The sequence below is a fragment of the Drosophila virilis genome, chromosome X, assembly GCF_030788295.1.
Source record: "Drosophila virilis strain 15010-1051.87 chromosome X, Dvir_AGI_RSII-ME, whole genome shotgun sequence".
Classification (NCBI taxonomy): domain Eukaryota; kingdom Metazoa; phylum Arthropoda; class Insecta; order Diptera; family Drosophilidae; genus Drosophila; species Drosophila virilis.
In genome coordinates, this window is record NC_091543.1 from 11,616,387 (window position 1) to 11,633,192 (window position 16,806).

At 36.6% G+C, this 16,806-nt stretch overlaps 2 protein-coding genes across 11 annotated transcripts in view; one reads left to right on the forward strand and one right to left on the reverse strand.

The window, feature by feature from the left end:
- Positions 1 to 172: 172 nt before the first annotated feature.
- On the forward strand, positions 173 to 15,493 carry GlcAT-I (Glucuronyltransferase I). 5 transcript variants are annotated; one of them, XR_004305220.2, is made up of 4 exons: positions 173 to 685; positions 745 to 1,478; positions 9,933 to 10,040; positions 15,250 to 15,493. XR_004305220.2 is itself a non-coding variant. In XM_032440310.2 (3 exons), the coding sequence occupies exons 1-2, from the start codon at positions 471 to 473 to the stop codon at positions 1,451 to 1,453; spliced, it is 924 nt and encodes a 307-aa protein (XP_032296201.1). In that variant the 5' UTR covers positions 173 to 470; the 3' UTR covers positions 1,454 to 1,478; positions 15,250 to 15,493. The 5 variants fall into 5 exon arrangements, 4 of the variants coding, with proteins under 4 accessions (XP_032296201.1, XP_070067394.1, XP_002057309.1 ...); XM_032440310.2 differs by lacking the exon at positions 9,933 to 10,040; XM_070211293.1 differs by lacking the exons at positions 9,933 to 10,040; positions 15,250 to 15,493 and adding an exon at positions 3,431 to 4,262.
- Fas2 (fasciclin 2) overlaps positions 3,852 to 16,806 on the reverse strand; it is a 97,495-nt gene continuing 84,540 nt past the window's right edge. For 3 of the 6 annotated variants that reach the window (XM_032440304.2, XM_032440306.2, XM_015169960.3), the window contains 5 exons: positions 15,259 to 16,749; positions 14,991 to 15,174; positions 7,578 to 7,779; positions 5,952 to 6,038; positions 3,852 to 5,560 (listed from right to left, as the gene is read on the reverse strand). In XM_032440304.2, coding sequence (XP_032296195.1) covers positions 5,437 to 5,560; positions 5,952 to 6,038; positions 7,578 to 7,779; positions 14,991 to 15,174; positions 15,259 to 16,749 — 2,088 coding nt within the window. In that variant the 3' untranslated portion in view covers positions 3,852 to 5,436. Of the gene's footprint in view, positions 5,561 to 5,951; positions 6,039 to 7,577; positions 7,780 to 8,170; positions 11,868 to 14,990; positions 15,175 to 15,258; positions 16,750 to 16,806 lie in introns of those variants that run through there. The other 3 variants (XM_015169958.3, XM_032440307.2, XM_032440308.2) reach the window with 2 other exon arrangements.

A 16,806-nucleotide genomic window follows, 5' to 3' on the forward strand; every position in this document is an offset into this window, starting at 1 on the left:
TTCATACTAATCAACTGTCAGTTGCGTAATAAACTGCATTTGAATTTTGCGCGCGCCTAAGCGATACTTACTTGCCTACGATATAAATATCGCGCTTAATGTATGCTCCGCTGGAAATCATCGCGATATTTTGCACGACTTATCGTTGTGCTTGGTATATCGATTATTATATACGTATGTGTATTTTTACCAAGAGCACAATTTTTGTTAAGATGTATCAATTTTTGTTTTTATTGCGTTTGAACTAATTTTTTTATTACCAATGCGTTAAACTGTGTTTATGTTGAGCCTATATTGGAGTTCTTAGGTACTATAACCAATGAGCAACAGCAGCAGCAATAGCGGCTGAACATACTTGTGTTTGTTGGCTTTTTTTTTTTTTCTTTTATTTTGTTGTTTGTGTTGACGCAGTGATTGCTCGTTGGGGTTAAGTTTACTTATGAAAATTAGATGCGATCACGATTGCCAACATGTCCGAGGTACGCATCCGACCCCGTCAAGTGCTTGTGCTCATCATAGTGTTTATCTTTGTGCTGCTCATGGTGCATCGTAACGGTAAACGCACCTGCCAAGGCCCCGAATATCTGCAGGCTATGTACACAAAATCTTTGACGGACACGTTGCCCAAAATCTATGCCATAACGCCGACGTATTCGCGGCCCGCACAAAAAGCCGAACTGACCAGGTGAGTGGCAAACATTTACTGATCGATTGGCAAATAAATAATAATCCATTTAATTGTAGGCTCTCGCATTTGTTTATGCTGGTGCCAAATCTGCACTGGATCATTGTTGAGGATGCCAATAGCACAACGGCTCTGGTGCGTAATGTACTGTTGCGCGCCGGTCTGACCGATCGGTTTACCCAGCTGAATATCAAGACGCCGCCCGAATTTAAGCTGCAGGGCAAGGATCCCAATTGGATAAAGCCACGTGGCGTGGAGCAGCGTAATCTGGCATTAAACTGGCTGCGCAGCCACGCCGATGTGGATCGTCATGCGATTGTCTTCTTTATGGACGATGACAATTCCTATGCGCTGGAGCTGTTTGTTGAAATGTCAAAAATCAAGCCGGGACGTGTGGGCATTTGGCCCGTCGGCCTGGTCGGCGGTCTGATGGTGGAACGGCCGCTGCTCAATGAGGAGAACAAAGTGATTGGCTTTAACGCTGCTTGGCGGCCGGAGCGTCCATTTCCCATTGATATGGCAGCATTTGCCATCAGCATGGATCTGTTCTTCAAATATCCACAGGCTGCCTTCTCCTATGAGGTGCAGCGCGGCTATCAGGAAAGCGAAATCCTGCGCTATCTGACCACAAGTGATCAGCTGCAGCCGCTGGCAAACAATTGTCGCGACGTTCTCGTTTGGCATACGCGCACCGAGAAAACCAAACTCAACGCCGAGGAGATGCTCCAACGCCAGGGCAAACGCTCCGATGAGGGCATTGAGGTTTAGGCATCGGATCCATCCAAGAATTTATGTATGTTTTCTATTTTTTGCCTCAACTTAGTCTATTGCGTATTATATTTGTAGTCTCGTTGGCCAGTGTCCAATTAAAAATGATGTCAAGTAACATATCATAAGCAACTAAATGTGTTCATAGCTGGTCTATTGCTAGTCGAACACATTTACAAATATATTTTATTCGAGTTACTTTTAAGAAATGCCAATTACTATTTTAAGATAATTCTGTTTCACACACGTAATATGCAACACAGATATGTAAGAACAGGCATATATATGTTCTAGATCAGCATTAACAGTCGGTCCGAGTCGGTCCGAGTCGATCCGCTTCGATTTAGCCATGTCCGCCCGTCTGTCCTGTCCGTCTGCGTCGATCTAAGTACCCATAACAGCTACAGAAATTTCGAACATAGGTCCTCCTAATGCCCGCGCAGTATGAAATTGTGTCCGATAATTGATAACTCGACCAGGAGACACATTCGATCCCATAAAAAATACATCTTCTTGATCAGTATCAACAGCCGAGTCGATAAAGATATGTCCGTCTGTGCGTCTTTGCGTCTGTCCGTCTGTGCGTCTGTCCGTCTGTCTGTTTCTATGCGAACTAATCTCTCAGTTTTAAGGCTATCGTCGTAATACTTTACAGCAGTGCCTCTTTCTTTATCATATAGCTGCCATAGGAGCGATCGGTCAAAAATTAAGTTGTACGAACGACTTTTTGCTCATCAAGATATCTTAAATATAGTTGGCATTAGCTTATTTGGCTGTGCTTCTTATATACGGTGAAAGCACTATGAACATTATGAAAAGCTTGGCTCTGCAAGGGTATTAAGTCTTCGGCGTGTCCAAGATAGCCTTTCTTGCTCCTTGTTTAATAACTTATCCTACATAGACAAAGGTTAGGTAGGTATGTGAAGATGAACGATCGGTCGAAGATTAAATTCTTGTACTTTTCATCAAGATCGCACTTTATTTTTCGATCTATAGCAGGAATCGATCGAAAATGAGTTTATGTATGGCAAAATATTTGTTAGTTAGTTCCAAGATATTTTGATCGAGCTCAGCTTTTACGAGCTTTACTATTCTGACACAATTACAGGGTATTAAATCTACAACGTGCCGTAAATACTCTGACTGTTTCGCTTTTTCATTTATACTTCCAAATTAGCCAGCTTATTTTCTGTTGTTATACCATTTCCAGTACGCAGAATCGCATTAGAAAATCCTCAATTTTGTTCCTAACTATTTCTGAGCATAATTTTTTATAATGTTGAATCTGACTTTATCGAAATCGAAATCGAAAATTTTCGAAATTCACAGGCTAACGGACTATTGAATAAGCACCCAGGTGTAAATACCCTAGAATACCTGCAAATACCCTATAAAATGGATCTGTATAGCTCTCCAGCGATCCGAAAACCTTACGAAAACCAGCTGACGCCAAGTCCAAAAACGAGTAGGTTTGCAAATGTATTTTTTTGATTAATAAAAAAAAATAAACAAAATGTTCTTTGATAAATACGACTTTATTTTCCAACGATTCAGTTTCGTGGTTAATTCTCCTTTGTTTTCTTTTTTTTTTGTTCTTCCAGTTTTTCTTATTGAATTTGCATTTTGTATTTTGTAAAAAGCCACACATTTGAAGTTTTTGTGTCAATTGTTTTTCATGTTGAATTTCTCATTTTCTGGCCATATTTTATATGCTGCGCTCCCGAAAGCAGTTCCAAATTTGTTTGATCATATACATAAAATTACAATTTCGTTTTGGTGTAGCTTTTTGATTGTTGATAGTTTTCGTTATCTTCCGTTTATTTTCATTAAATTTTCTTATATAAACACACAAAAAATGTTTTGTTTGGTTACGTTTTTGTTTTTGCATTCAATTTCTTACATCATTTTAGATTTTGTTTTCTTTTTGTTTTGTTTGTATAATATTTGTATATATTATTTAGATTTATATTTATATAGTAGGTAAAAAAGCTCTGAGAAGGCGCTTGGCTTAACTGGCAACAGAAGCTACAAAAGCTTTTGGCAAACATCTACAAAACAGGACGAACCGAACATCAAAATTAATAACAAATTAAAAAAAAATAAACGAAAAACGCTTTTTTTTTTGTTTTTAATATATATTTATGTAGTTCTTGGTGTATACATATATATATTTTTTTTAAGTTTTTCATGTGTTGTTTTTTATTCGTGTAAAAAAAAAATACTTACACATTAAATTTCAATACATGTACATATATATTCATTATTTAAATAATTATTATTTAAATCCTTACTTACAAATGGTTGTATTTCTTTTCTTTTTTTTTTTTTACATACACATATAAAATCTAAATAAAAAGGGTGGAGGAAATAACTTCAAAATTGTAATTAATTAGGACTGAGTACATAATTTCATAATTTGCATTTGTTGCTGGCTTTTTTTTTTAATTTTCTTAATAGAATGTCATGAAAATAGAACTTAATAGAATTAGAGAGTAATTAAAACAAAATTAATACGAATTGTTTGGCATTGTCGTAGTTGATTTCAGCTTATTGAAACTTGCATTTAACACACACACAAATTTAAACATTTACGCTTTGAATTATGCATTCTATTTAGTACACATTCATTGAAATATTTTAATTATGTTTATATTGAACAGCAAATTCTCTCTTCTTGCTAATATTTCTTAATTTTTCCATTTTTCCATATTCTCATCTTTGTTTTGGCAGTTTTCAAACGCAAATCAGTTGCAGCTGTTGTCGCAACTGTACTTGCCAAGCAGTGCAACTTATGTCGCAACTGTACATGTCAAGCAGTGCAACGTTTGTTTGAAGCTACATACAAGCAGTTGCATTCTTTGTCGTAACTGTACCTCTTGTTAGCCTTTTCATATCATTTCATTTATATTGAGCATTTTGTTAATAACTAACATACATTATATATTTGTATATATCTATGTGATTCGTACGGTTCATTAAGTATATCAATTTACCAATAGGAAACCAAAATTTGAATGTGAATGAATTCTTAACTAAAATTGGGTTCAGTAATTTTTTGTCATGTTCGTGTTTTAAGAATCAAATGCCCGCAAAGTCTTTTGTTTAAGTGGTTTAAGTACTACGAAATTAATGGGTAATCGTGGTGAACGTGGTTATCGAAAAGAACTTTGTGAAAATGCTTGAACTTAATTGTAAAACTTATTTATGGCATGTTTAAGTTAGTTAAACTAATATTTTGTGTATGATTCTAAACCCATTCTCTTGCTCCTTGCCTCATCTCATTTAAATGCTAAATAAATGTAATAATTCATTTTTGTTCATCATGTTTTTAAGGCATTAATTTTAGTTTTAATTTTGTTTTGATCTTAAGCTAAATTGTTAAATATTTTGTTGAGAATCCAGTCAGCCATATATAGTCAATAATATAGTCTGAAGAATCAATCAAAAAAAAAAAGCAATGCAGCAAATACAAAGTGAAGCAACATGGACATATGAGTGTATTTTGTGTGTGTGCATGTGTATGTGTGTGTGTGTGTGTGTGTGTGTGTGTGTGTGTGTGTGTGTGTGTGTGTGTGTGTGTGTGTGTGTGTGTGTGTGTGTGTATGTTGTACTGAGCTTAAAATATTATTTATGTATGCTTTAGATATCGTATATATAGTAAGACATTTAGTTAAGATTGTATAGAACTTAAATTTTAACTGAACACCAACTCATATGCCAATGAAAAAACAGTATTCTTAACGCTGTTCCCACAGCTTTGGCTTTGGTTTTGCTGCTGTAATTCGCAACTTGTTCGTGTCGTTTATTCGGCATTTGTGGGTAGACAGGTAATTGGGTTAGTCATGTTTGTGGTTTGGTGCTGCGGTTCTTTCTCTACTATTTGCGAAAGTGTGAGGGTTTGTGTTTGGGCGACTTTTCAATACTTTTCTCTGTTGCAAGTTTTGTGCACGTCGTTTTTGTTGCAGCTCCCTTGGTTGCGTCGCTTACACCGCCGAATTTTTGCCAATGATTTCGCCGCTGCGCGAATGCACAAAGCGCCCGTCGAATTCGATGGTTGAGTTTTGTTTCAAGCTGCCGGTGGGTGTGCGCAGTGGCTCCTTTTCGTCCCTGTGAAGTTGAGAGCTTGGGATTAGTGAAGAGAATTTGATATCAAATCTAGAGTACGAAAGAGCGCAAAACCCGAAGAGGCTAGATCAGTCAGCTATTAGAAGCAAAGCCAACGAAAGCTTAGTGCTAAAGGACACACACACATGCCTAGTTTGCTACTTACCACGGACATAAGGTAAATGCTACAAGGCTTAAGAGCTAGGACTAAAGCTACATGCGGTGCCTGCTGATCAGATGTGCTACGACAGAAGCGTTTGATGAATACAGTAGTGTTGGAAAATGAAAAAAGAGAGCGCAAAAAGAAACTACGCAAGCGAGACAGAGCAGAGATAAGTGTTGCAAGACTACGCAAAAACAAAAATGTTGCAAACAATACAATCAATGTACGTACAATGGAGATGTCACTGGTGAGCCGCCGAGCTTAACTGGCGGCGGCAGTGGTAACGGTGATGGTGGTGGCTCCTTAACCAGCTGTCCACTGCAATAAGGTAGCGGGAAACGCCAACCATAAAGACTGCTTGGTTAGATGATGGTAATTTGGATGGTATTTTTTTTGTTTTGTTTTGTTTTTTTGTTTCAATTCGATAGATTTTGTTGGATTTTTTATAGATTTGGTTAGTTGGTTTTGTGTTGAATGATTTTGATTGATTCGTACAGTACGTATGAGTTTGATGTGGTAACAATTTGGGTAAATCAAGAGAGAAAGTATAGATGGTATGGAGAGTCGATAAATGTGACAATGTGATAATGTTGTGAACGTTTTTTTTTATTATTTATTTATTTTCAAATATGAATGTGTGTGTGCATTTGTCTGTGATTCGTATTAATGATTGATGTGCTGATGAACATAACAAAGGAAAGTCAAACAATGTACGATAAAGATAATATATTTGAATAACAAAATATCTAGCCGCAGCCAGTACCAGTAATTACTTGAGAGAAAAAGAGGTACTATACTAAATAGTATTAAATGTTAGACAAGGCACTTGATAGATGTTCGAGTGAAAGGGTGGCTGAGCAAAATCTACATCTTGATAGCTGGCTGCATACTATTTAACTACTTTTGAGTTATAAAAACATTCCACTGGTCTTTATTCGTCTCTCTCATCGAATGTTCATTCAAAATGTGTTTGCATATAATTATATTTAACTGGAAACGTTTGGGTCTAACTCTCTAAGTCTCTGCCGGAGTGACAACATTCATGTATAGAAAGACAAATTCATTTGGGGTTTAATGTTATTGTCATTTGGTACATTCTTTCAATGATGACATCTTCTGCCAATTTACTGGTCATCATTCTTGTCATTTATAGATTTTAACACACGCTTTGAATGATGACAACATTCGGCCAGTGGAATTCGTTATGGTACACAAAAATAAAGAAAATTACATACACACACACAACACTAAAGAAAAGTGTTGACTAACGAAGTGAGGAAACAGATGAATTGATACAGAACAATTCTGTAGCTAAAATTGAAAATAAGCTTATGTGTTTTCTTGTATTGTGGGATAATAGAAAAAAGAATACGGTATTTCGTCTGTTTTATGTGGCGTGTTTAGCAAATTGTAAACATATTTAATATTGCACTAGAAATGAGAATTAATAATTGAAATACTTGTAACTAAAAATGGGGGCGGGGTGAAGGAGAATTTTGTTTGGTGGGAAGCTGTTGCTTTTTCTTTTTTCGTTCTCTTTTGGTCTTTCGGCTCAAACGATTATCAGTGAATTTCGATTGAACAACAACGATTTCGGACGCGCATAGACCCAATTGTATTCGAAATCCGGGCGTTGAGAATTTTGTCTTTGGTCGAATTTGTTTTGAGCGGTGCAAATCGAAAAGAGGTAGAAAAATACACAAACAAACAAACAAAGATTTAATGCAAATTTTTCGAATTGGGTAGTTTTTTTTTTTTTTATATTTTGTAAATTCGTATCATTTTTAGTGCAATATTATGTGATTTGAAAGACCCAACCGAGTCCCGCTAGTTTATAGGGTATCTATAGATGCTTACCTGCCCAGCTTGGCCTCGTCATCGATCTCCGAAGGCGAACGCTTGGCCTTGCGGCACATGGCGGCCATGACGCCCATGTGCACGGTCACACAGCACAGAAGATCCACTATGAAGAGTAGAAGAAGCACGCCGCCAACGGCAATGCCCACAATGGCCGCCGAGGAGAGAACTTGACGTTCAGCCACTTGAATGACATCGATGCCTGTGTGGGAGAGAAATCGGTTTTTTTTTTTTTTTTTGTTGGGGGAGTAGGAAAAAGGAGCGTGTGGGGGATAGTAGAGTGCTTGATTAGTAAATTGTCATTCAAGTCTTGCATATAGAGCTAATAAATATTGGTATATATTAAATACTAAATTAAATACTATAGCATACTTCAGCTATTGGCTGCATTCCAGCTGCGATTTGGCGTGGATGACAGCCAAGCGCAAAACTAACTTTTCAACTCGAGTTACAAACTTGCTTCTCATCTTGCTCAGCAATAAACACTTTTTTCTAAATGTGTGTTTTTTTGTTTTCTTTTCGTTTTTAGTATGATTTCATATTGAGTTCGAGTTTTGTACAAACATATTTTACATTTTTGTGTGTGTATTTGAAAAAAAAAAAAAAAAAATAATAATAACAGAAAAAAAATTAAATTAAAATTGGGCATGTTAAGTAAAAAAAGCTTTAAAAAAACAACAACTAAATATTAAATACATTTTAAAAAGAGAAATAAAAAGTTAATAGTACACCAATTCGATATGAAATAATAAAAAGTAGTTTCGATAAATTATCGATAAGCAATGGAATATCAATAAACAAATAAAAGAAGGTATAAATAAAACATGCAGCCTTCAATAGGGCAGGGAGAGACGTATGTATATAGAGAGCAGGGGAGAGAGAGAGAGAGAGAGAAAGAAGGAGAAAATGAAAGAGAGATAGAGAGAGAGCGGCAGAGAGAGTGAGTGAGAAAGCGCACGATAAGGCAGGAAAACTTAAGAGTTTTGCTTTAAATGCAAAGACAAAGAAGAAACGCCAATAAGCCAAAAAATATACAAGCAATAGCATTGTTTATATAAACTTAGGATTCAAAGCTTTTTTTTGTACAAGGAATGCGTATGTATGTGTGTGGGTGTGTGAAGCAGTTTTGTGTGTACATAACGATAACGATAACATTTAAAGAATTGTAAATTTTTTAATACAAATTTGCGAGTGCGCTCTGCTTACCAATTTGCAAAAAACATTAACAAAATTGATTTTTTTTGTGTTTACAAAAATTGCTAAAAATATCTAATTACTTGATTTTGAGTGCTGCACGTTTTAAATATATAGATTTATATGTTGTTCGGAAGCTACAACTAAACTTTACAAAATTGATAAGAAAATATTGTATTTAGTTAGTAACATTTTGTTGTTTTGTGGATTAGAGTAGGATTCGCTTCGCGTTATGCTGTTTTGTATTGTTTTTATGTTAGTCGCTTTGGTTAAATTATAATCGAATGCGTTTTGTGTTATAATCGGTTAATTTTGTGAATTGTCGAATATATATATATATGCATGTGTATAAAACTATTATTAATTATTTAAACGAGCTAATTTGTTGCATAACCATATTACCTGTCGGTATATCACACCTGGCAGCTGTGCAGCGGTATTTGTTTAAAACGTTATTATCAGCTGTCAATTTTCATGGATCGATTAATTTATCGATCGCTACAAGCGCACTGCAGCCCTGTGCGTTTTTAACATCTTTTTTAACATATACACACACACATACACACATAGAAGAGGCTCTTGTTTGTTAAAGTTTGTCTTTATTATCCAAAATGAACTGCTTACTTTTTAGTTTTTGTTTTTTGTTTTGTTTTAAAGACTGCTTACAACATTTATGACACATATGCAATTTTTTACTTTTTCTACTGCTTGGTATGTAGGTGTGTTTGGGTGTGTGCGGTCGTGTGTGGTCGTGTGTGACTGAGAGCACCTTAGATATATCCTATTATCTCTCTTTCAAACATTGGTCACCTGTTCTCATGCTTCATGGTTAAGTGTTCACTGTTCGCCATATATTTTATAGTTACCTAGGCCTCAGCCTGGTACATTTAGACTGACAACAAGAATTTGAGAAGTTCTGTCCACTTTTACAGAATGTTTAACACTTATATAAAAAAAAAAAATACATAGTTAGCTGCAGCTAATCTGGTATGTATGTGAGTTATGAACCGTGTGGCATTCAACTTATGTACAGTTCTGCGTTAGTTAGATTCTAGTTTAAACTGCTTTATCAACTGCTTGTCCTACAGCTAACGCCTCTCCCGGCGAACCTCAAGCTATTTGGCCAGTCATTTATGTGTATTTATATTCGTATCATTTTAGGTTAATATTTATTTATGCCTCTCAAAGCTAGGTAAAAAAAAAAAGACAATACGATACGATACGATCTGCTCAGCAACGTTAGGCGGGCTGAATTATTCACTAACTATGGTAAGTATATAACTTTTGTATATTGTAAAGTTACAAATTGGAATTATGTTTCACGATATATATGTATATGTGTATATATATATATATTTTGCTAGAAAAGGTTTTTGTTTTTGACTAAAAATTGTATACAAGGAATATTTTATCTAAATTGAACTGCTTTGTCTTTGCTTCTGAAGTATTTTTTTTTTTGTGTTCTTAGTTCATTTTTTTTATAATTTCTTAGCACACGTAATGGATGCACATATATATGTAACTAGTTATATACATACATATGCATATAAATATGGTTTATATACCTTAATTCAATGAGCACAAACATTTACAAAAATTTCAATACTTTAAGCTTAATACACCATGTGAAAAAAATTCGTAGTTGGAAACATGCGTTTGGGGTTGTAAAGGGTTCCGTGGGCTACGTTTGGTTATCTTTGAGTCTAAATCAGCCCTTAATATGGATTCAAACTTTGTATTCACTAAGTTTATGTCTTTATGTTTTTTAATTTTTTTTTTTTTTTTGGTTTTTTTTTTTCTTTTCTTTTTATTTTACTTGTAGTTACTTATTGTCCCCTTAACGTATACGTTCAATAAAAAAAAAACAAACAGCTCTTAAGTCACATACTAGAAAAACCCAAAACTTGAAACGGACAACTTGGGATTGAATGGCTTTATAACGGTGGTATTTTTTTTCTACCAGAACGAAGGAAGCATAGGATACTTATCGTTGGCTATTTAAAAGAATTGCCAGTTGTATAGTTTTATCTAGCAGAAACGTTTTGTATAAAACTTCCGAGGCTTATTTGCAATTTCAGTTTCGAATCGAATCGACAGTTTTGTCAAGATCACAGCAGAAACTGTTATTCTCGCTGGAAAAGCTATGATCTAGCTGTAACTGAAGAATTGAATCAAAAGTGAATGCACTTGGCTGCCCCTTATATGATTTGCCACATCTACTAACGATCTAAGTAGTTTGGGCTTTGTGATATTATTATAATACTCTCTAATAAAATGTGGTTTCGCGTACGAAAAACATTAATTGCTTTGGCTTGGCAGTGCTTTATCCACATGACGTATTGCTATCAAATTTTAAATATTAAACAACGGAAAACTGAGCAGCTTTTATAAGGTAGTTACGTAGGTAAGGCAAATGGAAGAGAACTGACCTTTAATACATACATATGTGACGAATGAAATGGTGCATACATATGTCTGCAATACGTATTAAAACTCTAAATAAACCTTCGTATGACTTAACAAGTTGTTGATACTTAAGTTTAAAAACGCGTTTGTCTGTGCCTAAGTACTCGTATATATGGTATATGATTAAACGTTCGTATTTTTTTTCTTTTTCTTTTTTGGCATTTAGCAGTTTGTGTTTTGTACATTGAATGGAATCATATAGTGTATAGCGCAGATATTTTTAACACCCTAGTGATAAGTAATTATCATATGTGGTATTCATGTTGGTACGAAATACATTCACGTTTATAGCTCAACATGCTATATATGTGTATGTTGTGTTTGTGTATTTCATATTTGGTATTTTTGGTATTTTCCTTATTATTATATACAAATTGTCGACAGATTGATGAACAAAAATAAAATAACATAAAATAAAACAAAACGAAACGAAAATTTTGCAGCGGTAGGCTTGAAGCATCATCCTCCGGTTGTTCCGTGCACTGCTTGGTGTACTGCTTGTTACAAGCGCTTAAGCAGTGCGTGTCGACATCAAAAGCATCAGCAACAGCAGCGGCATCGCGAGCATTTGTGCATTGTTGGCAAGCAGTCGATTCGTGGCGCTGCTTGATGAATACGGATACGGTTTGTCTGTTTTTTTTTTTTTTTTCGTGGGAAGTGAGGAACAGTTTGACGTAGAGGTTCGGAACAGGTTCAGTTTGTGCGGCAGCAGTTTATAGTGTTTTGTATTTATTGTTGTTGGATTTAATTTTGGTTTTAAATGGTTTGGTGTCATAGCATTCGATTTGGGGATTGTTTTTGTTGTTGGTTTTTTTTTTTTTTTGTATTTCACACAGCGTAAAAGAGAGAAAAAACAAAGAAAAGTAGTAGAAGAAAAAAGGAAGAAAAGGAAACACACAAAAGAATATTTTTTGTTGGTTTTCTTTCTTGCTTGATTGTTTTGCGATTTAAATAGATCAAGAGACGACGACGTTGACATTTTGCTAAGACTCAAACATAATGTGGATGTGTGTCTTATATATATAAATATATACGTGTGTGTGTGTATTGTGGGTGTGAGTATTCAATTTGAGGTTAGTTGGTAAGAGTATTTCTTTGCTGGGTACACACAATGCAGATTGCACTGCTTGCTTTCAGTACGAGAGCTACCCTCAAAGTGTTACAGTTTTTAGACCTATTGTGTTAGAGTGTTAATTGTATCTATTAGTAGATTATGCTATGCTGTTATTATATATAGATGCAGTCACTTAAATATTGGTAAGACATAGTTAGTATAAGTTAAATAAATTAGGCATAGATATATAAAATATAGGACATGAATATGTTATGAGAAGGCATAGGGAATATGTATGAGAGAGCTGTACAGCAAGTTGAATAACATAATAGACACACACGCACACATACACAAGTATATACTGCAAAATTACGATGGTTCGCAAAACTATCGATAATTCTAGCATGAATGTGAAGTCAATTAATGAGTTCATACGAGTCTAATGTTGATCAATTAAGATTGTTCTTATTTTAACTTTGTTTCAGATCAATCTTAATAACTTTAATTAAAACAAACACGTTTCAATGTCTATTATTTTACGTAGTTTTATCGATAGTTTTGCAGCTCCATCAGCTACACACAAACAAAAGAGTGCACAATATGTATAAAAAAAGAGATCAAGCAGCTAATTAAAATGAGTGTGATGTATGATGAAAGAGACAGACACACAGTCACAGAGAGAGAGAGAGAGAGAGAGCGAGAAAGAGAGATAGCGAGAGTGAGAGAAAGACACAAGTAGCGAGACGTAGAGCCAACAAACATAACACAATGTTGTTTATGAGTATTCAATAATGAAACAGTTGCCATTGCAAATTATGCTAGTTTGGTTTTTTTTTTGTTTTTCAATATTTATTCATTAATTTTTTTTGTTTTCAATTTAAATGTAAATTTAATAATGTTGTTGCTTAATACAAAATTTAACTAAAGAAATAGTCGCAGTACATACAAAGGGAAAAAATGTAGAATATATAAGTAAAAGTACAAATTATGAAGCAAACTAATGGGCATTACGAAGTTTTAAGAACTATATTGAAAAATTTATTACAATTAACACAAGTATTTTTATTTCATTTTAGAAGTTGTATTTCTTCTTTTTTTGTTTTTTAATATATATTAAAAATTGATTACAAAATGCATTTCAAATTCAAAATATGATGAATGCACACACACAAAAATATAAAAAAATAATTTGACTAATTTTAATCATTTTTATTTCATTTTTAAATTAATAATTAAGTAAATGCTTATGAATTGTAGTTTAAAAAAAATATTAAAAAAAGCTGACGGTACACATACTAAAAAAAAAAACACGGTAAACAAAAGAGAGCACTCAGTACACCGAAGAGTGTGGGAGAGTATGAGCGGGAGAGCGAGACAGAGCACAGCTTACGAGATGATTGCATATTGAGTTCTTTGATGTTGTGTATGTGGTGTGTGTGTGTGTGTGTGTGTGTGTGTATGTGTGAGTGTGTGTGCGTGTGTTTGTGAGCAAAATTGTACTTATATAATGCTTATCCAATGCATTTGCGTATTCCTTGACTTAGCTCAGTTTAGAGTACTTAAAAAAAGTGTTGCAAAACGCTAGCTGATCGGACAAAATTGCCAGCAAATGCGATTTGTTTTTGCTTTTATTTGGAATGTAAATCGCTTTCAAAAATGATTGTGTGTGTAGAATTATGGGTATGGGTAACTAATTGGTTGGGGACAGGGTTCAGTACAAAGTTAGCATTAGGTGTTAGCTAGACGTAAACGCACAAAAGCATGCAACGAAAATTGTTTTTGGCGCAGCACAAAACAGTTCACGACATTTGTAATAAAGAAACAAAATAATCAAAAATCTTCATCAGGCGAATTCGCAAATCAAGAAATTACACTGTAAAAAACAACTGGGATCGAGTTTAACAATTACAGAGTACTTATAGCACACACACATACACACCAAAGAAAAAAAAAACAGGAAGAAAAAGGGTAGAGATTACTGAGTAGACTGGGAGAAAATTAATGAATACACTGAGATAAAAACAGAAATGGCATTGGAAACGCAAAAAATAAACACTACAAAAATGTATGCAAAAGTTATTGTACTCGCTATTTGTATAACGCATGTTGTATAAATATATATGATATTAGATACGTTAAATAGAGCGATCAAAAATAGTTATATATATATATATATATATATACCGATTTATATATATTTAAATATGTCTATGTGTATATTGATAGATAGTATGCAAGTATTTCAAGAAGTTGTGTAAGTATTTTTGCTGATCTTGTTGTCTTGCTCAAAGATCGATAACAGGATCAACAGCGTGTGATCGTATTCGATTCGATTCCAAGTTTATGTTAGATTTTCTTCTGTTTTGTTTTCTTTTTGCTTCTTCTCGTCAGATATTCAATTACATAGATTATGCAAATGGTTTATGATCAAGTAAAACGAAACAAATCGATATCGATCGATATCGATCGATTTGTTTTGCCTTACACTAACATTGAGGTTAGGACACTAAATAAGGTAATGCTGATTGTTGTGGCCAGCGCAATGATTGTTGTTGTTGCTGTTGTTGTTGATGTTGTTGTTCTTGTTGCTGTTCTTGTTGTTGTGATTGTGAGTTGTTTGTGTAGCGAACTGACGCCGGAATTGAAGCCGGCCGAATAGAGCAATGTGCCAAGATTGTTATTAGCTGAATCGGACTCACCTCTGGTCGTTTTCATAATGATAGATGCCGGCGATGAATAGCCGATGGCATTGTGTGCCTTAAGCTCGATGCGATAATACGTATTGCCGCTCAGATCGGACATCTGATAAGATGTGGTCTCCACAACCTCGACCGTATTGCAGCGATTCTCCAGCTCGTGCCAGGTGCCGGCCATCTTAACGCCCTGTAGTGATCAAGTACAAATTAGTTGCCAAATTAGTTGCCGACTCAGTTCTTTTTATTAATTTTTTCTTTGCAGTGCACTTACCGGACAGTACTTGATCTGGTAGCGATCGATGGGCTCACCATTGTCAGCGGGCACGCCCCAGCGAAGCTCAAAGTGATCCGAATAGGGTGAGACGACGACCGGTTCCTCCTTATCGTTCTGTACGGGGCTGTGCAATGGCTTGGGCTCCTCGGGCGCGGAACGACGCGGCGTCGATTGCTGTTGATTCACACCCCAATTGCCAAGACCAACTTGATTGCGTGCCGCAAAACGGAAACTGTACATGGTCTGTGGACGCAGTCCCTCAACAATGTACGGCGAGTCGGGTGACCAGCTACGATTCAGAGCCGTCGACCAGTCCGGATTGAGTGCCTCCTTGTATTGTACACTGAACGCCAGTATGGGCAGGCCGAGCTCTGTGGCCGGGCCGCGTATATCGAAGGTGATGGTGGTCGCCGTCAGCTGGCGGGGCACAGCTGCCGTTACAAAGTCCGGTACGCGCGCCTCCTTCAGCTGCATATCGTGCTCGGCAGAGCCATGGATATTGGTGGCAATGCACTTGTAGGCGGAATAATATTGCCGGGTCACTGGATGAACAATGAGATCGCTGCGTGGTCCGGTGCCTTCGATCTTGAGATTCGTGTCATACAGATCCTTAATGTTGCGTCCATTCCAGCGCCATTCGATGGTCGCATTCGGTATGCCCATAGCCAAGCAGCTAAGATTTGCCATGCGCTGCTCCCAGCTGAATACCGGCGGCAATTCCTTCATGTGCGTAAAATCTGGCGGGAATTCAACGGCAATGTGTCCAGTCTTGTAGGCGGTGTCACCCTTGTTCTTGGCAATGCACTGATACAAGCCGTCGTCTGTGCGCTGGGATCGTGCAATTCGCAAGGTGCCGGTGCTCTCGCCGCGTTCCTCATCAAAATATTGTTCGAGAGTGATGCGTTCATCGTCCATTTGGACGCCAGGCGTGTACTGCTGTTCGGTGCCCCAACGACGGAAAGTGATGGCCGGTGCGGGACGTCCCTTAGAGCGGCAGGTGATGGCAATTTCCTTGCCAGTGACACCCGTCACATTGTACAGCTCATAGACAGAGGGACGAACGAGCACAGTTAGCTTGGTCTTCTTATCCACAACGCCGGCAGCGTTCTTGGCAATGCACGTATAGGTATCGTAATCCTCCTGGGTAACCGAGCTGATGGTCAACAGACCCGTTTGGGCATCCACCTTAAAGCGATCCGCATTGGCCACATTTAGCTGCACAGAGTCCTTGATCCAGCTTATCTCCGGCACCGGTTTACCAGTTGCCGTGCAATTGGCGGCAAACGGTTTGCCCTCAACAGCCTCCAGTATGGCGGGCAGATGTGTTATTACTGGACCGATATAGACTTCCACTCGAATGGTACGCTCCAGAAGTTCACCCGTTTCGATGACTGCCGCACGACAGGTGTAGATACCGTCATCTGTTTCGGCCACGTCGCGTATGAGCAAGCCATGTGTCTGCACCACGTGCTTCGAATCTGTGCGTATCTGTGGCAGGAAGAGAAGTGTCGGTGTGTCTGAGAGTGAGTGGGGCTGGATCAGGTT

What these genes read in the sequence shown, in the direction of transcription:
- GlcAT-I (XM_032440310.2), top strand. Translation starts at nt 471, where the DNA reads ATGTCCGAGGTACGCATCCGACCCCGTCAAGTGCTTGTGCTCATCATA. An exon ending in CAAAAAGCCGAACTGACCAG is followed by an intron (nt 686 to 744) that starts GTGAGTGGCAAA and finishes ATTTAATTGTAG; the next exon opens with GCTCTCGCATTTGTTTATGC.